Source organism: Canis aureus, chromosome 6, assembly GCF_053574225.1.
Source record: "Canis aureus isolate CA01 chromosome 6, VMU_Caureus_v.1.0, whole genome shotgun sequence".
In the NCBI taxonomy this organism is placed as follows: domain Eukaryota; kingdom Metazoa; phylum Chordata; class Mammalia; order Carnivora; family Canidae; genus Canis; species Canis aureus.
The window spans coordinates 38,579,198-38,598,855 of NC_135616.1; the positions used below are offsets into that span (position 1 = coordinate 38,579,198).

At 60.1% G+C, this 19,658-nt stretch overlaps 2 protein-coding genes across 2 annotated transcripts; both read right to left on the reverse strand.

Annotated features, from left to right (window-relative positions):
- Positions 1 to 5,225: 5,225 nt before the first annotated feature.
- PBXIP1 (PBX homeobox interacting protein 1) lies at positions 5,226 to 14,962 on the reverse strand. Its single transcript, XM_077900911.1, is given in 12 exon segments — positions 5,226 to 6,036; positions 6,484 to 7,585; positions 7,588 to 7,690; positions 8,192 to 8,323; positions 8,422 to 8,498; positions 8,766 to 8,789; positions 8,890 to 9,123; positions 10,357 to 10,522; positions 10,631 to 10,695; positions 10,950 to 11,094; positions 12,686 to 12,771; positions 14,825 to 14,962. Coding segments are annotated over 11 exon segments (2,145 nt in total). The 5' UTR covers positions 12,737 to 12,771; positions 14,825 to 14,962; the 3' UTR covers positions 5,226 to 5,990.
- Positions 14,963 to 15,537: 575 nt separating this feature from the next.
- Positions 15,538 to 19,522, reverse strand: PYGO2 (pygopus family PHD finger 2). The gene is made up of 3 exons (XM_077900920.1): positions 19,213 to 19,522; positions 18,823 to 18,872; positions 15,538 to 18,258 (listed from the first exon to the last, which is right to left on the reverse strand). Exons 1-3 carry the CDS (start codon positions 19,313 to 19,315, stop codon positions 17,194 to 17,196), a joined length of 1,218 nt encoding a protein of 405 aa, XP_077757046.1. The 5' UTR covers positions 19,316 to 19,522; the 3' UTR covers positions 15,538 to 17,193.
- Between the last annotated feature and the right edge of the window lie 136 nt (positions 19,523 to 19,658).

A 19,658-nucleotide genomic window follows, 5' to 3' on the forward strand; every position in this document is an offset into this window, starting at 1 on the left:
CGTGGTCCTGGAGTCCCAAGATCAGGTCCCACATCCGGTTCCTGCATGGAGCCTGCTTCTCTCTCTGCCTGTGTTTCTGCCTCTCTCTCTCTCTCTCTGTGTCTCATGAATAAATAAAATATAAAAAAAATACACGGTTTAGAGAAATATTTTTGTTCTCTTATATTACCATGCACTGAATATCCACGTCATGGCTGGGGACTGAGCCCACATTGCTGCCACTCACAGACTAATCTGCTGATTTCACTTCACGGTTTTTTAATTCTCTTAGTGACAGAGGTTGGCTTTTATTCCCCAAAGGAGATGGACCGACTTCTTTCAAATCAGAAGCTGTAAGCAGAGGAGCGGGGCCTCCATAGCTCAGAGGTAGCTGTTTCCCAGCCCGGGTAGAGCCTCCAGGACCCCAGGCCCCGTTGGCAGGTGCCCGGAGCTGCCCCCAAGCCTGCGCTCATGTGTTCTGAGACTGCTGGCCAGCTTGGCAGCAGGGCCTGGGAACTGCTGAGTGAACACCTGGCTGACGCATAAATGAGCAGGTGAGGGAGGGCCCACGCATAAATGAGCAGGTGAGGTAGGGCCCTCGAGGAGACAGTCTGGACCTCACGCCTGCCCCAGGCCAACAGGGCCCTTTGTGGACATGCTCGGGCCTGAGCCCTCACAACCCCAAACCCAGCTGCTGAGGTTCCAGGGGTGGTTCCGAGGCTCCAAGGATCCCTCCCTCTCACCCCAGCCCTCCACAGGCCCAGCTTCCTGTCATCCAGCCATCCAGCTGCCCCTCTGAGTGGCCACGGCCAGACGTCTGTGCCCGGAGCCAGAATGCAGTCAAAGCTCCAAGGCAGCATGAGGAAGGACCAGCTCCTCCAGAGCTCACCTTAGAGCCTGAGTCCCAAGCTTGAAAAAGTGGAGACAGAAAAGGAGGGAGAAGGGACAGGAGACTCAGAGGGCAGGAGCCAGGGGCTCTGGTCCCCACCCTGCCCGAGCAAGCTTTGTGACCTTGGACAAGTCACTTTCTTCTTTGGGCCTCCATTCTCACACGCCTCTGGACCAAAGAGACGGGCTTCCTGCCCACAAAGGGCTCTTCCAGGCTGGCCTCCTCCTGCCCACAAGCAGGGGCGCTAGCGGCAGCAGGTGCCCAGTGGCTGAGTGGGGGTGCACCAGCCCAGATGGAGATGCACAGGTAGAGCTCAGACACTGCTTTCAAGCCCAGAGCCAACTGGGTGGGGACAGGGCAGGCAAGCAGCACTACCCAACGTTTCAAGCACCAACTGGTGTCCTGGGGCCCACCTAAGGGTCAGTCTCCCTCCCCTGTCACAGTCCAACTCTGATGGGACCCTCAGGCAAGACACCTCCTTTCTCGCAGTCTCATCTGTAAACAGTTCCTAATGGTCTTTTTTTTTTTTTAAGATTTTATTTATTTATTCATGAGAGACAGAGAGAGAGAGAGAGAGAGAGGCAGAGACACAGGCAGAGGGAGAAGCAAGTCTGGACTGAAGGCGGCACTAAACCGCTGAGCCACCGGGGCTGCCCTCCTGATGGTCTTACCTTCTCTAAGGCCTACCTCTCAGCACCATAGCGGAGCCCTGAAAAGTTTTCGGCCCAAGTGGATGAGAGGGGCAGCCCGTGTGTCTGGGCCAGGCTCATGCAGAAGTCTCTGCACCTGCCCATCCCCACAGGCTGCCTCTGTGAGGGCCGGGGACTGCGCTCCAGAGCAGCAGGCATGCAAGGTCTGTTTGGCCCACGGTAGACTGACCTTCCCAAAGGGGCTGACACTTTCCTCTCCACAGTACATGGCCTCCGTTCCTACCTGCCCTGCCCCGGCCTGGTGACTGCCAGCCCTCCAACTGGGGACAGGGTCTCCTTGAAGACCTCTGCGGGCGGTGGTTGCCTGCAGACTCAGTAAGCTGAAGTGAAGGCTCAGTAAGCTGACCGATGCCAGTTAGAACTTCTCCAAAGAGGAAAAAAGGCGGGGGGGGGGGGGGGGGGCGCAGCCTAGGTGGCTCAGCGGTTTAGCGCCTTCTTTGGCCCAGGGCATGATCCTGGAGACCTGGGATCGAGTCCCACGTTGGGCTCCCTGCATGGAGCCTGCTTCTCCCTCTGCCTTTGTCTCTGCCTCTCTCTGTGTCTCTGTTTCTCATGAATAAAGAAATAAAATCTTAAAAAAAAAAAAATAACTTCTCCAAAGGGACCCTGGCTGGGAGGGAATGGGGAGAGGGGTGGCACAGTGGGTGACCTGCTGGGAGGCTGGCTCTCCTCCTCCCCCATATCCTGCAAAATCAAGCCCAGCCACCTCCCCCTCTCACCCTGCCCCCGCGTCATCAGCTCATCCTTGCCCAGCACTGCTGGGACTGGGACGGAGGTGGGCGGGGGGGGGGGGGGGGGGGGGGGGGGGGGGTGTGCTCACCCACCTGTCCCAGGGCTGAGAGGCTGAGTCTTTGACAACCCCCCTGCCCCAGGGTCTAGTACCATCCAAGGCTGGCCCACTCTGACACATGCTCCAAGTGAGGCCCATGTGACCTCTCTCCTGGGAGGTATTGGCTGATACCTCCTAACTACCCCAACTTCACATCCAGTCTCTTCCACCCTAGCTGCCAGGTGCAGAGCACCCGTGTGTACTTCCCCTCACACAGGTGTCCCCGCTGAAATGCCTTTGGTGGCAATCTACCCCTTCGGCACAGCATAGCTCCTCCCTAGCTTTGCAAGTGGGCCCATGGGAGAATCGAGAATGTCACCTTAACCATCTGGCCACAAGGCTGTTTTCCCTGCCTCGGGCCTCCCCTCCGCCAAGTCTGAAGCCCCCTCCCCTGTCACAAATCCTATTACCCTTCAAAGTTCCTCTCAACTGCCAGGCGGACTCCTCCCATTAAGAGAGCACCATTAAGAGAGTACAGGTAAAATTGTGCCTTGTTAGACTAACCCAGTTAGCCTCAGGGCAAGGAGCAGGCTCTGCAAGGAGCGGGGTCTGCACGCACCCAGCAGAGTTAAATGCACAATGGCGTCCTTCCTCGGCCAGCCCCCTACCGTGAGGTTTGGGAAACACACCCAGAGCTCACAGGGCCTAGCTCCCTGCTTAGAGGTTAGGTAACGACAACTATTCTCTGTGACCATGCTCTACTATTTGAAGAGACTGATTTCATCCTCGCAACAACCTGTGGGGACTCCTGATGGCCACGCTGGGCCCAGAAGTGAGGAGGGGTGCCTTATTTGGGGCCCACAGGTGGGCAGTGCGGGGCACCAGAGACTGGGTCTTCTGGCCTAGAGCTTGCTCAGGCCAAGCCTTGTGAGGAGAGACCTGGGCTGGGCGTCTTCTGGAAGCCAAAGCTTACAGAGACACCTTCAGGGAAGGCCACTCTGTGAGGGGTGGCATTGGCAACAAGGGGGCTGAGAAGTAACAGCCTGTTATTGTCTGAACCTAGAGCCACAGAGCCCAGCCCACACTCTGCAGGGTCCCTCCTTGACCCGTAGTGAGCATGTGCCATGTGAAGGGACCAGGAGCGCCTGTGGTCCAGCACAAGCCCAGATGGGCAGCCATCCGGGCATCAGGGTAGCCATGGGAGGCTCCCAAGGCACCGGACAGCCAGTCCAGCTTGGGGCCCAGCAGAGGGGGCTGGGAGAGGTTCTCAAGAGGAACACAGGCCTCTGACCTTAAGGAGCTAATGGGAGAAATTCACCCCCACTGCACTCTCAGCATGTGTCCCATCCCCTAGGATGAGTGGGGAAAGACTGGGCCTAGGAGAGACTGGGGGGCGTCTCGGGGGTGTAAGGGGTGTAAGGGCCTCTGGGGGGGGGGCATGGGCGAGGGACAGCTAAGCTGAGGGCACTGGGGTCAGGGCAGTGGGGAGCCAGGGAAGGAGGGAGGCTAGGTGAGGAGCAGGGATGCTAGGGAGGGACGGCAGACTGAGGCACAGATGCAAGTGGGGACATGTCAAAGGAAGCAGACTTTTCCCATTGCGAGTAGAGGGATACACTCCTGACTTGAGTGACTCCTCAGAGGGACACCCCTGGAGCTGAGCCCTCAGCTAGGGAGTTCTCAGAGAAAAGGCAGAAAAGCTAAGTACTTAAACTGGAAGGGTCCAGGCCAGACCCTGGGAGGCCAAGCAGAGCTGGGCGGCAGAGTCCAGTGCATCTGCTCCCAGGGCCCCCCACCCCCACCATCAGGACAGACCAGCTGTGGGCTGGGGGAGTGCTGCCCCATAGCCCTGACCAGGGCTCATCTTCACATGCTGGCCCCGACCAAGATAGAGTCCTGTAAGCTGGAGCCAGGGACTCGCTTGTCACCACTGCTGCTGGGGGTGACAGAGACAGGGGCCTCCTGACCTGTGATGGGGGCATGAGCATCACCTAGCCAGGTCAGCCCAGACACAGGGTAATCCATGGCCAGTGTCCCTGCCACCCTGGCTCTCCCCCAGAAGACCCCCAGCCCCCATCACTGACCCTCTACCCAGAGGAAATTCCTCCTCAGGCCTAACTGTGGTCCTTCCTGCTGCAGAAAGCAGCTCCACTGGACGCAGACTCTTTTTTTTTTTTTTCTTTTAAAGATTTTATCTATTTATTCATGAGAGACACAGAGAGAGAGGCAGAGACACCAGCAGAGAGAGGCAGGCTCCATGCAGGGAGCCCAATGTGGGACTAGATCCCGGGTCTCCAGGACCACGCCCTGGGCCGAAGGCAGGGGCTAAACCACTGAGCCATCCAGGGATCTCCCCATGGACGAAGGCTGTTTAATGCCTCCTCATACCCAACAGACCTTCCCACGGTGGACTGGTGTGCTGCTGGTTGGGTACCCAGCCTCACGGCCTCCAGTCCCATCCCCCCCTGCCCCCCAGCCCTCCCCAGCCCACTCAGATGAGCTCGTGGGCTTAAAGCCCTTTAGCAGCCAGCGGCACCCCCAAGTACCTGCCACCCACCACAGCCCCCTCCTGGAGCCTGCTGGTGCACCCCCCCTTCCTGATGTCACACCACGCGTCATTCCACCCCTACACTGGCGGGGGACGTCCAAGGCAATCCAGGAAGGACTTTCGGAGGAGGGGCCAGCGGGGTCCAGGTCCTGGCAGCGCGCAGGTGGGCGGGGCAGGGGCCCAGTCAGTGCACACCGAGCGGGGAGGCGAGATCTGCAGGAAACGTGGAGCCGGGGCGCCGCCTAGTGGCCTCCGCGGGCCTGTCCAGAAGCCTGGTGGAGATCCTCCCCTCCCTCCTCTGCACCCTCCAGGCAGTGCCAAATACAGAGTAGACACTGTGCTCACTGTGCTTTATTTCAGCTCTTCCCAGCCGTCCAATCCCCCATTTTGAGGATCAGAAACCTAAAGTTCCCAGGGATTAACCTGCCCAACATCACTCGGCCTGCCGCGAGCCTGAGGCTCCCACTCCAAAACCCGTGTTCGTTTTCTACTTCTCCCAGGGGCCCCAAGGTGGCCGCCAGCAAGTGGGGAGTTCCAGCCCCAAGGGCCCAAGGGTGGCTGGGAGAGGGATGTGGAGGACAAAGAGGGTGTGGGGGTCCCATGCTTAGATACAGCCCCCCCCCCCCCCCCCCCGTGAGAGAGTCCACGCCCCACACCAAAACTCCAACAGCTTCTTACAGGGGTGGGAGCCTACCATTCACACAGGGAGGGGGGCCCTGGGAGAAGCAGGGGTAAAAGGGGGACTTCACCCCTGGGGGGTGGCTGTGTCCAAATCTAAGAAAATCCCTGGGAAAGCGCTGGTCCTGGGCATCCAGCCAGCAGGTCTAGGCTCATTCCAGGGGGCATGGGTCAGTGCATGAAACCAGGGGGGCACTGTGGGGCACACACACAGGAGGATGGAAGCTGTGAGGCTGAAGAATCACAATTCCCACCCGCAAGGACAGGATCAGAGCCTGCATGCAGTAACCAGCAAGGCAGATCCAGCTAAGGCCTTTCTCTAGCAAAAGCGGCATCAGTGCATCACTGAGAGATTCTGCTCTCATAGGAGCCAGAGGAGAGGACCATTCAGTGGTTCCCGGGGTGAGGGGACACCAGGCCTCAGCCCCTCCCTGGGCTCTGCAACTGTCTGTCCTTCTTTCCTGACCTGTGGAGAGACACGGGGAGGCGGGGAAGGAAACAGTTTTCAGAGGACAATGCCACACAGTGAGAAGGGGCTCCTGGAGGGCAGGGGAGCCTGTTCCTCCACGGCAGCCACCAGCAATCACATGGAAGGGCCAGACCCACTATCCCAGGATGACATCCCCTGTCAGGGCAATAGGGCAATGGAATGACCTTCCTCACCCCAGGCACTGCAGGTATTCGCAGGGCAGAACAATTCGGGGAAAAATCCCCCCAGCCCAAAAGGGAACTGCCCAGAACTACTACAGGGTGAGCACAGGCAGCTCTCCGACCTCCAGGAAGATAGAGATGGACACTGCTCCAAGGGCAACCAGCTGTTGATTAACACTGGCTCAAACTAAAGACCCTGAGCCAGGGCCCATGGCCCTACAAACCTCCCTCGCACGTTCTCCCCGGGAACACAACTGCCCACCTCTTCTTCAGTGATTTGTCTCCAAAGAAGTGGCTGAAGATGAAGCCCTCAAAATCATCCACCTCATCGTCATCACCAGTCTGTCTCACAGCCACCTCTTCCAGGCTGTCCTCCAAGGCATCCACGAAGTCCCGGAAGCGGAGACGGTCATGGCGGAAGATGCCATCCTCGCCAAAGTAAGCAGGCGAGAGGGGCAAGTCCTTTGTCAGCTGCCCAGCCCAGGGCAGCCGTGCCAGGTAAGTCCTTAGCAAAGAGGCCAGCTCCTGTCGCTGCACAGGGGCCAGCTCCACACCAAAGGCCAGACCCTCCTGCCGGGCACACTCGCGCACACCCGAGCAGCCCTGGGGTGCCCGGTACTTGTGCCGCGACAGCTCTGCCCACAGTGGCGGAAGGTCATGCCCGTCATCAGCCCCTTCCTTCCACTGAGGGTGCTTCTGCCTCCCCACAGAGGAGTGAGGGCCCCCACTTTTCCTAGGGGGCTCCTTGGGGCCCTGCTGCCTGCCGTCCTTCTTGCCGCCCCAGCCCGCCAGCCTCAGCCTGCCCTCCTTCCACCTCCCTGCCAGCTCCCTGTCCTCCTCACCCCGCCAGCTCTTCTTTCTCTCCCAGCCAGACCCCTCCTTCTTCTGCTTCCAGTGATCAGCACTCCAGCCCCCCTGCCCATCCTGCCACTTCTCCTTCCCACTCCACTCCCTGGCACTCTGGAAGCGGGACTCCTGGGGCCTGGCCTCTGAGGTGTTGGCACTGACCCAAGGGTGTTGACTCCATTTCTCCATGCCCTGTAGCTTCTGGACCAGCCTGTGGCCCAGCTCAGTCAGGCTGGCACGAGCGGCGTCCCCCCGGCCCACACCCCTCAAGCTCCGCTCCAGGTCCTGCTGCACCGACCCCAGCAGCCGGCGCTGCTTCTCCAGCTCCTGCCGTAAGGCCTGGGCCTCGGCCTCCAGCCGCTCCTTCTGCTCCAGGAGGCCAGGGCTCGGCTCCCCAGTGAGCCCACTGCCCCGGGAGCCTCTATCCCCATCGAGACACACGCCATCTGGGCCCCGGGTGCAGTCAGCCTCCAGCCCCTGAAGCCGGGCCCGAAGCCGCTGCAGCTCTGACTCAAGGCACGCTGGGAGGCCTCGCCGTCCTGCAGAGCCCCCCGGAGGCGGGCATTCTCCTCTTCTAGGGCCCTGGGCTGCTGCATCAGGCTCTGCAGCTCTTCCTTCTGGGCCTGGGGTGGAGGGTGCCCTGTCAGGGATGTCCACTCCAGGATAGCAGGCAGGACTTGCACCGTTCAGAGAAAGTAGTTCTCATTCTCTTTGCCATCCACAACCTGCACCAGACCTGGGATCCCCAAATTCCCTCACAGACTTTGAATTCTGTGTCCTAAGATTAGCCCAACGTGGCTCTCACTGCCCTCTCGACCTCCCAGGCCCAGAGCAGATATCATTTGCAGATCGCCGTACTGCTTGTCTGTTGGGCCTTGGCCTGTTTGTCCCATGCTCCCATGCCCATGTTCAGGCAAACCAGAACCATCCATCAGAGGTGGCATGCCTCGTGCAACAGGCACATGGCTCTGGGCCTGGGCCTTAGGAAGATGACCCAACACCAGAGGACGGGAGAGGGCTGAGCTGCGGGATTAGCAAAGACAACCTCTTTTGGGGGAGGACAGGGGATAGATGCCTGGCTGAAGGAGGGCCAACCTAGCCACCACCCTCCCACGTGTGCCTACCTGCAGTTGGGCCTGTAGCAACCGGATATCCTGGTTCTCCTTGGCCAGCCTGTCCAACAAGAGGGCCATGTTCTGCAGACTGGGGACGCCAGCAGAGGGTGCAGCAGCCTGCAGATGCTGCCTCAGCTCATCCTGGGGCAAAGGAGCCAGTCACCCACTGCGCCACAGCCCAGGCAAGCAGTGAGCCTCCCCACCAGGCCCCACACAGCTCTGGGCACACCCAAACGTACCTGCCTGTCCCCCACAGCAACCCGCACCTCGGTGTCCAGCTGGGAATCCGGGAGGACCTGCAATTCCTCTGCGGGCCCTGTGGGAAAGCCAGGTCCTGAAACTGGCCCCAGCGCACAAAAACCACTCTCCCATCCATTCCCTGACCTCCACACACAGCCAGTCGCCCTCCTGCGCCAGCCCTGGACCCCATGGCTGAGAGGCCACCACAAGCAGCCAAAAAGGCCAGTAACTGAGTAATGGGTGGACAGCCCCAGCATCATCCCCCACTGCCGCCCCAGAGAACCGCTCCCAGCAGCCTCCCTCAGGGCTGGACAGGGACCAGCCAGGGCCCCTCCCCACTCACCACTGTCCGACTCTGAGAGCCCACCTGAGGATGGAGACAGAGGAATGTGGTGAGGCTCACCGACAATGGGGCAGGGGTCGGGAGGGGTGGGAGGCCCAGGCCCTGTAGGGGAGGCACCACTCACTGGAGAAGAGGAGGATCCCCAGGCCCAGCAGAACCAGGGCCCCAAGGAGGCACATGTTGACGGAGATGCTCAGCTCCCCGCCTGCACCCTCGCCTCTGGCCAGGCCATCGAGACCCAGGGGCCTCACAGGCTGGGGAGCACTAGGCTCTAGGCCCCGCCGTCTCCGCAGACCCTCCACATCCACATCGGTGTCATCCTCACTGCTGGAGCAGCCGGCCTCCTCCATGGGCCAAGCTGGGGGAAGGGAGAGGGACGAGGCAGTGAGATGACCAGAAGCAGGACACAAGCAGAGATGCTGCCCACGTCCGCCTGGGCATCTGTGACTGCCCTGCCCAGCCTTCCAACCTGTGAGCTCAAGGAGTAGCTCTACCCTACGAGCACCATCCTTCCTCCACACGTGCCTCACCTCAAGCTCCTCTGGCAGTTCCTGTCCCAACTGGCCATTGCCTCTCAGCCCCTCTGGGCTTGGGGGCTCAGGGGCTGGCCATCTCACCACACACCATCACCCACAGCACAGACTTCCCTCCATAGCAGACGAGCTCCCCGTCTTTAGTTCCTGACCTGAACAACAGACTGTACACCAGCCACTCCTACCTGGTATCACCTGGGCACCAAACTCCCAATGCTCTGTCCTCCATTCTCTTCTGGTATTCATCCCCCAACTCAGAGAAAGGCACCCCAGCCACCATGTGGCTATGCACACCCTCCCTGTTCGCCTCACACCCAGATGATTCCACAGCACATGCCTCGGATATGCCCGCCTGGGGCCTTCAGCAGCTTTGTATGAGCACTGCAGTGGTCCCCTAAATGGCCTCAGGCCTCAGCCTTTCCCTGTACTTGGTTCCCCTTCAACAGAAATGGTTTCCTATACTTTGCTGCCACAAGCCTGGGGCACAACCTCCTTAGCACAGGACAGGTGGCCCCCATCCCTTTGCTGATGTGATAGTCTTGACCTGGAATGTCCTCATCCTCTGACCCTACTGACCAAGAACCCACTATCTCTCAGTATCACCTCCAACGTGACCCTTCCCTCAACCTGTCCCCTGATGGAACTGCCCCCTCCAAGGGGGCACCTGCTCTACCCACTCTCTTGGTCTGACCGGCATTTTGGCTCAGACAGGACTGACTCCCATAGAGGCCATGCACTGCCTGCCCTTCCTCATCTCCGGAGCCCAGAGCTGACCCCTGAATCTAGAGGCAAGAAAAGAAGAAGCCCCAAGGCAGAGGAGAAAGATCCCAGCAGCCCCAGGCCCTGCCACCTACCCACTACTTGACCTTGGTCACGTCACTTAACCTCTCTGAGCCTCAGTGTCTTGAGGGGTAGTGGTGAGGATTCATACACAGTGTAAGGGGACCACCAAGCTGCTAAGTCCTAGGGCCTGGACCAGAGCCATGCTGGGCACCAAGCGCTCGGACCCCCACTCCTTCCAGGAGGAGAATGAAGAGGGGCACAGGGGTGGTTCTCACATGCATCAGGAGATGAAGGCTGGCTCTGTGGGGGGCTCTGACCCTCCAGGTCCTCTGTGTCTGGTCCCAGGCCTGCCACCACAGGGGCCTCCTCTGCGTCACCCTGCACCAGCGTGTCTCCCAGGCCAGAGGGCTCCCTGGTGCAGCCATCGTCTTCCAGGACAGCCTGAGCAGACACAGCCATGACCAGGCCCAGGCCCTCCCTGCTGCCCCCCCCCCCGGCCCCACCCACTCCCCAGTACCTCCCCACTCCCCGCCACCCCGCCCCACCCACCTCGGCCTCAGTCTTCTCTGGCAGAATGGGACCAGACTGGGAGCCTTCGCTCTGCAAGAGGGTCTCTGTGGCGGAAGAAAAGATCCAGGAAAAACACCACTGCCCCCCAAATGAACTTCCCACACAGCCCTCTGACTCTGGCAGGCCCTACCAGGTTGTAAGGGGCAGGAAAAAGCCACGGCAGGTGGAGGCAAGAAGACTTTAGACCCGGACTAGCCCCAGAGATAAGAGGCAGCAAAACCCTGGTCCCCCAGGACACTGGGGCACCCCGCAGCACAGAGGAAGGTGGCCACCCCCCACCTCCAAGAGGGCCCGCTACCTCCTCCATCCTCAGCCCCAGCTAACTCCTCCGCAGCTGCCCTGGAGGGGCTCCCAAGGGCCTGGGACGCTCTGTCCGATTCTGGGTCCATCATGGACTCCAGGCCCGTCGTGGACTCTGGGCCCAGGGTCTCCACGGGCAGGCTCTGGAGGAAGGGGTGCAAGCAGAAGGCTGCTCCAGGGGAAGCACAACAGGATGGAGCCAAGATCACAGGGAGGCGGTCTGCTCAGAACCCCCACGCCCAGTTCACAAAAATCTCCTACACCCAGGAGTGAGCCCATGCAAGCTGGGTGGGGGGTGTTGGCTGACTCAGTGTCTGGCTGTTCTTAGTCTCACTACTGCTGTAAGGAACCTTCCAGAGGCTGCTTCTATTCAGTGAAAACATGCCACTGGACCAAAGATCACATACCAACCTGGTGCCCCCACCCTCGCCCCCACCAAAGAAGCTGGTTGAAGCCTGGGTGTCCCATTTCCCCATCAATGAAACCTGCTGATGAGTGGGAAGGTGGAGGTCAAAGACCCCCAGGGCCTCAAGGCCACTGTTGTGGCCCGTGGGCTTCCGTGTAGCTGTCTATACTGTGGACAGCTCACTTCACTTGCATCTTCCAGGCTTCTCCAGCCTTTCCACTGTCCCCCACACCCTCTCTCCCTGCAGACAGCTCACCCTGGCCCCTCCCCCACCAACACTGGGCTCTTCATCCTTGGACACTCCTGCTCAGCAGGCCCACCACCCGCTCCCCTGCCCAGGGTTCCCACCACCCCTCTAAGAATCGTTCTCTGCCTGAGTACATTCCTTTGCAATTTTCAAACCACCGTTTTCTCCTGGCCACCCCTATAAGCCAGTAATCATGACCCCTCTCACAGGGGAGGAGGAAGGTCCAACGCCCAGAGGTCAGCAAAGGCAGCCAAAAACAGTCCAGGGTTCTGGAGCACGCTGTCCGTCCTCCACTGCCCATGTACCCTAGTCCCTGTGTCCTGCCCCAGCACCCTCCCCGAGGCCAGCATCCCCACTCCCACTCCTCCCCACTCTTCCCCCCCTCCTCCCCTCCTGCAGTTCTCACACACCAGGTCACCAGGGCTTGGGTGCCTTCCAAACATTCTCCAGACCCCTTCTCCCTTCTCCCTGGCTGTAGGGACACAGGAGTCCACTGGCTTCCTGCCCTGCCCACCACCAATTGCACTGCAGGACCTTCCAAATACTCCCCTCTTCAGGCCACACAGAGGGTAGCTCACCCTCTGCCCAAGGCAATCACTGTACTGAGTCCCTGTGACCCAAAGCCCTCCTGTGATTCTCCCTCAGGAAGAGGTCTGCGTGCCTGGGTCTTCAGGGGTCCCCAGGTTCTGCCCCCAGCTTCACTCCAACACATTCTTTTTTTTTTTTTAGAGGCCCCATTGGGATACTCCAACACTTTCTAACCCACATCACCACCTCATCCCATGGGCTGCCTCAGTTTCCCCCAAAATGGCTTTCCTATCATTGCCTTGGGTCTTCTGATCATGCTGGTCCCTACTTCTCAAAGCAGACCCCAAGGGTACCCTTCTTTCAGGGCATGGTCCAAGTCCTACCACCTGACTCCTGGGGCCTAATCTCCCTCCTCCAGCCCCTGGGGCTCCCCTGCAGCCAGCATGAGGTGATTCAGGTGACCATCAGAACCAAGGAAGGGGACACACCCTGAAGGCAGCCCAGGCCTGCAGGAACCTCTCTTCCACGGGGCTCCCAGGCCTGCTCTTCCTACCTCGGAGCTGGCAAACACCCAGCTATTGTCAGAACCTGGGTAGGAAGCCATAGTTGCAGAGGTCCCAGAAGCTGCGTCACTGCCACCTGCAGAGAAACATGCTCTTCAAGACCCAGTTTCCTTCAGCAAAGGCAGGATGCAGAGAGCAGCCTTGTTTGGGTCCCCAAGGCTGGGCTGCAGCTTCCAGAACCAACCCCTCGAACCCTAACACCCCACCTCTTCTCAGCAAATCAAAACCCGCCAACAGTCACAGAGAAGTTTACCTCTCTGGGGACCAGCGGGGCCTGGGGACTCTGGACTGACCTTGAAAGGTCAAAGCTCAGGGCTGGGCAGGTTCTGGGGGCCATGCAGGCCAGCCCCCTCAGGTTAGAGTCAGAGAACACAAAGGCCATATAGGCTGGCTAACTTGACTGTGCCAAGCATGAACAGCTGATGAGAAGAGCGAGAATCACCCAGACTCTCCCAAAGTCACCACCTCCTATGCCAGGGCTCAGAAGATAGGACCCGGTGGCCTGCTTCAGACTAGAGTGTCCACACACTGTCAGCCCTGGTTCAGGATTCTCAACACTGGCTGTACACTGGAATCACCTAAGATTCTGATTTGACTGGTTTCAGGGTCAGACTCAGGCCTGGGTCTTGTTTAAAACCTCCCAAGCAGTCCTCATGTGCAGCCAGGCCTGAGAACAGCTGGCAGAGCTTAGATCCATTCGCTGTACCCTCAGTAAATCTCCTTGTCATGCAGACTCTCCGTTCTAAAATCTGTTTCCTTTCTTTATGATCTGCAGAGTTTCATCTCAGGGAACTTGAAGCCCAGTGGGAAAGGCTTTAATGGCAGCTATCAGTTATAAACTTTAAAGTTTGCAAAACCACAGACAACAGAGCTGTGGTCCTGCCCCTTGCTAATCCACTCTGACTTGGCAGGATCTCTGACTTGGCAGGACAGCAGTGGGAAGTCACTCTAGCTTCCAGAGCCTGGCACAAAGCAGGGTAGGAAGAGGGAGACCTGTCCTGTCAGTCAAGGCCAGGACTGTCCCCTCAGCTGGGACCTGGCACAAGGCAGGAGGGACAGATGAGCTGACCCCCTCAGCCTTGGACTGTGGTCCTTCAGATGATAAGGGACTGTTTCCTATGGTGCCAAAAGGGTAGCAAGTGGAAAGGACTCTGTGAGCAAACCCCAGGAAGGGAAGTGAGGCTTGGGAAGAGGCAGTTCTTCGGGACCCTCTCCGCGGCCTCGGTTCTGTTTGACCTGGTGCAAGTCCTGCACAGGGCCCTAATAACCTTGGCCTTTCCAGATCCACAGCTGGGACAGAGCCCTCACGGTGTCTTCCCCAATGCACCTGCCTCCCGGACACCAGCAGCCATTCCACAAGGAGATGGGAGAATGACTGCAGGGCCTCCCCATAGTACACCCAACAGGACCTCCCCAGAGCCCTCTGGCCACCCTCTCCCCATCCCCAGTGGTTGCCTGGCTGTTAACAGGTGGTGGCAGGAAGGAAGTGGCAGCAGCTCAGGCTGAAGTCCCTGTTTATCTCTGGCCTTGTACAGCCTACTCTGGTCCTCCAGAACCAGGCACCATGGCAACCAGGGTGATGTCAGACCCACCGTCTCCATGGAAACTAGCCACGGTATCTGGGTCAGCAGGACCCACACTTCTGAGACCCAAACAGGAGGCCGTCTGTAACCCCAGCCCTCAGGGTCCCCGACCCTCCCGATGGGTTGGTCCCATTTCTCAAAAGACAGCCCCGGCCCCCCAGCCAGCGTCTCTTCGCCTTATTAGGAAGTTCCTCCTCAGCCCAACCTCTGCCCTCTCGCCGGTTCTCACCTCTCCCCGCCGGCCTCGCCGCCTTCACCCCTCCCCACGCACATCTAGGCAGGAGCCAACAGAAACACGCTTTCGGGCCTGCCGGGCCCTTCTGCTGCTCCCACTAGGCAGCCGTAGGGGGCACCGTGCCCTCCGACCAGCCACCCTCCGCCCCGTAGGGGGGCCCCCAAACCTCTGCAGCAGCGCCCGCCCAGGGCCAGAGCGCCGGCTCCCGTCCCGGGACGCGCCCCGGGTCCCCGGCGGAATGCACGCCCGGCAGCCCCCCCCCCGGCCCACCGGGGTCCCGGAGCCCCCCTCGCCGCCCCGCAGGGCCTCACCTGGTCGCGCCCCGGGTCTTCGCCAGACCTGTTGCTGCCTCCCGGGGTTTCCAGCCCCCAGAGGGAGGGAGCGGGGAGGGAGGGGCTCACGTGACCGGGACTGGCCAATGGAAAGCCGACTTCCTGAGGGGGGGCGGAAACTTTTGGCCAATAAGAGACGAGTCGAGAGCCGGGGGCGCCAGGGCCTCGCAGGGTGGGACCCGAGCTCGCCTACCTGCCGGCCCCTGTGCTGCGCCGGCAGACACTGCCCCTACTTTCCTGGGGGGAAGACCCGACACGGAAGGCACGGGGTCACCTCCCGAGACAGCAGGACCAAGGGGCAAGGTCGGCCCTCGGACAGACAGACGGGACTGACGCAGCTGCGCGGGGGAGGGGACTGGGCGAGCGCTGAGCTGCTAAAATAGCTCTCGGGCGGTGCTCCCCGGCCCCTACCTCCGAACCCCTACACCTGACCGCCAGCCGAACAACGGGGGGAGGGGGGCGCCAATCCCAGCAGCAAGCACCAGCTGCATTGTCCCTAAGGCCCTGGCCGCCGGCCCGGCCCGGGAATGTGCCAGAAAGGAAAGGCTTTCTCAGGGACGCGGGGGGAGGGGTGCCCCCCGGCTTTCCCGGGACCGCTCGGGGCTTCCAGAACCCCCGGGCACGTACGGAGCCGCACCACTCGCGCATCCTTCCCACAGGTGACCTTCGTGCGCACAAACAGCCGGGAGTCCTTGTCTGGGTTTTCAAGTCATTTTATTAATCCAACCGTACAAAAGACCCCCACCCCCACATCTCTGCCACCCCCACTTTCTTCCAAATAGTGGAGTGAGAGGAAGAGAAGGATTGACGGACTCCCTCTCCCAGGAGCCACTTACAAAAAGGCGGAGATGGCGGTGGGGAGGAAGACATCACAAAAATAGCAACAGATAGAAGAGGGGCAACAGAACCAGGACACAACACAAAACTGGGTGGGGAGAGAAGCCCAGATCCCCCTCACTTCTTTCCCACAGCCTCAAAACTTGCTGGCTTGCTGGCTCCAGCTGGGCAGGCAGAAGAGTCTGCGGTATGCCTGTGTAAGTCTTCTCTTCACATGCTAGGGTCCAAGAGAAGGGGGCAGGGGACCGACCACTAGCAACTCTCTGGGCCACGTGGCTGCCTGCCTTCCACCCCACTGAGGAATGTGTGCATGAGAAGCAAGAGAGCCAGCTGCAGTTCAAGTTTCCTACCAGCCCCTGGCCCATCTCTGGCATGCAGAGCCTATAAAATAAAATACTAACACACGAAGCCCAGTTCAGGCCTCGGGCTGAGGGGAATAAGAGCTCCTAGATCACCTGGCCCAAGAAGATATACAGAAAGGTAAGGAAAGAGAAGCAAAATACATCCAGACTCTGGACTGCATTTCAGAACCACAGCAATGACCGTCCCGCTGCCTCCCTCACCCATAGGCTGGAGCAGGGATCCTTCTATCAGATGAGGTATAAGAGCTCTGTGCCTTTCCAGGCTTTCCTTCAATCGAGCCAGGGATGCAGAATACAGGTGCCAAAAGCTCTAGACCAGAGTGGACACTACTGTGCAACAACCAGGGGAGGCAGAAAGGTTGGTAAGCCAGAGTCCATGTTCCAGGACAGTCTGAACTTCAAATATTCTGGTTTGTCAGGCCAAGTGTCCCAATTTTTGGCAAAAAAATGTGGTCATTAGGAGAAAAGCCTGAGGGGCTGAGAAAGGGCCAATGGCTTTGGTATGAGGGACACGCGTCCAGACAGCATCTCTTATGCACACTCTTGAAGCCCCAAATCACCAAGAAACTGCCCCAGCCAAGAGCTCTCCTGCTTCTTCAAGCTATTTGGTTCTCAAGGGGGGAGGAATTGGGTAGGTCTTGGGAGGAAGCCACAGGAGGGTGAGAAATAGGGAAACTCCCCATTTATTCCCTAAAGCTGTCTCCTACTAAAGCCCATGATGAGGCTACTTCAGGGATGGGACCCCCACTCCTCTGGCCAGAAACCTTTAACACTTCACTCCAAAAACTAAGGCTGCAGCTGCGGGGCTAGATGGGAGTGTTAGGCACAGGTGCTAGGGCGTCCATCATCTGCACAGAGACCCCTGCCCTCCACATCTCCCCCCAGCCTCTCTTCTCTGGCAGCCTCATCCCTCAGCCTTTGAAGATTGGAGCCACTACAATGCTGGGCAGGGTTGATTTCCTGGATCTCTGTTGATCTCAACATGTATGTGTAAGTTTCCAGAAAAGTGAGCAATCCAGGCTCTTCTGCCTGCCCACCTCGGTTCCTTCTCTGCCCCCAGGAGCCACCATGTTTCTGCCCAACAGGGACGGGAAGCCAGTGGAAACAAGGGCCAAGAGCCAGACTTGGAAACCATCGCCCTGGCCAGCATCACCCATCGTTAGCAGCCACCAGCTGCCCCACACCCTCCCGGATGTACACAGACTGGATTTCCTTGGTCTTGAGGCAGAGATCGCAAGCCCAGACAGCAGAGGCCTCGGTGGTCAGCAGCCCGTATGCGCTCTCCGTCATGCCTGTGCATTCTCGGTGGAACCACTTCTGGCAGGAGGCCTCACACAGGATGGCATCCTGGTCATCATTCACCTCACTGCGACAGGCGCCACATGGGTACACCAGGCCTGGGGGAGGCTGAGGGCCTGAGCCCCCACCCACCTTGCTGGGGGGTGCCAGGCTGTTGGTATCCGGAGTCCCTCCACCCCGCCCACTGCTGTTTGGGGGGAAACTGGGCTGATTCCCATTAACAGCAGCAGCTGGGGAGCCTGAGTGAGGCTCCTGGGGAAAAGCAGTGGGAGCAGGCGGATTCAAGGGCTTTCCCCCATCCTCACCACCAGGACCAGGAAAGCCAGGGTCCGGACCAGGGAAGGGACTTGTGTTGGGGGGCAGGCTGGGGAGCCCCTGACCAGGTCTCTGGAGAGAAGGGCCAAAAGGTGCTCCTGGCTGGGCAAAGCGCTGGGGGAGAGAATGGGGGCCCAGCTCCCCTCTGGGAGGTTGTCCCATGGTGGGTGAGATCATGGGGCCAAATCCCCCCACTGGGCCTGGCATCATCTGTCCACCGGGAGGGCTGAAGTTCTGACCCAGAGGCTGGTTGAAGGGTTGGCTAGGAAAGTTCATGTTGCCTGGGGGTGGGTACCCAGGGCCCTGGGGCGGCATGTTGAAAGCAGGGCCCATAGGGTTGGGAGGGAAAGGGGGTGGCTGTCGACGAAGAGGCTGGGGACCCCCTCCACCCCCAGTGCCGTAGCCTGGGGGTACCTGGCCTGCCATGCCCCCCTGTACACGGAAGCCTCCAAAGGGGACGGGACTACCAAGGAATGGAGGGGCTGCGCCCCCAACTTTAGGGGCTCCGAAGTCATCCTCAAAAGGGTTGGATGCAACCAGGTGATCCACCATGGGAGTCGGGGGTGGTGCAAACTCCGTCAGGTGTGAGTATGCAGGGCCCTAGTGGAGAACAGATGAGGGAAGGAGGGTCACAAAAGGAAACACACAGCTATAAACCAGAAAAGCAGAGGAGACACGTGTTCCGGACGCTGGTAGCAGCCAGCTCAGATCTAAATCAAGACAGACCTTGGACTGTCACAGAGAAACAGAGGGTGGACAAAGCAGGCAGAACTCTGCTGGAACCCCAGCTAACAGCCAATACCCTCAAGACCCCTAAGCAGGTACTGCACTAAGGCCTCAGATTCCTCGCCTGTAAAAACGGACAATGCCCATCTCCCAAACCTGTTAAATCACGGTTCACACCAAGTGCTGGAGAAGTCTCTAGACAAAACTCGGGAAGTGCTAGGTGTCGTCACCAAGAGGAACTAGGACAAGAAAAACTCTACCCTTGATGGATGGGGTCTGTGGTCCCACGGCCTCACCACGCGCCCCCCCCCCCTTCGTTAGAAAGTGGAGGGAAGGGGCCAGAAGCAGAGTAGCCTTCTCTGGTCCGTGCGCCGGAGACAAGACACAAATGTCCCGGAGCGGGAGCCAGCAGTGCCCCCAGCACCAGGCACCACTCACCTGAGTGTTGGACTTCCTCCGCTTCTTTTCTGGGCTCTTCATCTGCAAACCTGGAAGCGCAGCACAAGGGGTACACACACGTTTCCCTATGGACGCGCCCGGAGGAGCCCCGCTAACTTGGACACGCGCTGGCTCATCTACTTAACGAGTACGAACAAAGGTTCCCTACAGCCGCGCCGCACGACCGCACGTCGGCCGCCTCTTCCTACCCCTCCGCTCCCCCAGGGGCTCCTGCAGTCCGAGTGTCTCCCAGACCCGGGGTCCTCCATCGGTGACCCACGACCCCTACTCCTCCAGCCCCAGCGTCCCTTCGAGCCCCTGCCCCCCATCCTCCCCGCCCACCCCCGGCCCCTCGCCAGCCCGGCCGGCCCAGGCCCTCGGCGCTCTCACCGGCCTTGCCCTGCTTCCTCCCGGTGCCCGGCGGCGCAGGGGGCGGTGCGGGGCCGCCACCTCCCTCCAGCTTGTCCGGTGGGGGCGGCGCCGAGGCGGCCATGGGGCGGAGGGGCCGGAGTCAGCGGCGGCGGAGGACGGACGCGCCCTCGGGCGGCACCATCGCGGGGAGGGGAGTCGGGGCGCCCGCGAGGAGCGGCCAGGCCGGGCGGCGAGGCTAGGGACCAGGGGAGCGTCAGCCGCCCGCCCGCGGCCGCAGCAGCAACAGCAGCAACGGCAGCACCAGCAGCGGCAGCACCAGCAGCAGCCGGAACCGGAAGTCGGCGCCGCCGCTACCACCGCGGGCAAGGGGGCGGGGCCTGGGCCGGACCACCCGGCGGGGCGGGGACACGTCCATGCGGTTAGGGCCCCCCCACCAACTCCCCGGAGGGCAGCAACAGGAACAC

Bases quoted from the DNA above. Each gene is read 5' to 3' on its own strand.
- PYGO2 (XM_077900920.1), bottom strand. From the start codon at position 19,315: ATGGCCGCCTCGGCGCCGCCCCCACCGGACAAGCTGGAGGGAGGTGGC. The intron at 18,873-19,212 runs GTGAGAGCGCCG...CTGCGCTTCCAG, and splicing joins GAGGAAGCAGGGCAAGGCCG to GTTTGCAGATGAAGAGCCCA. The intron at 18,259-18,822 runs GTGAGTGGTGCC...GTTCTCCACTAG, and splicing joins GGAGGAAGTCCAACACTCAG to GGCCCTGCATACTCACACCT.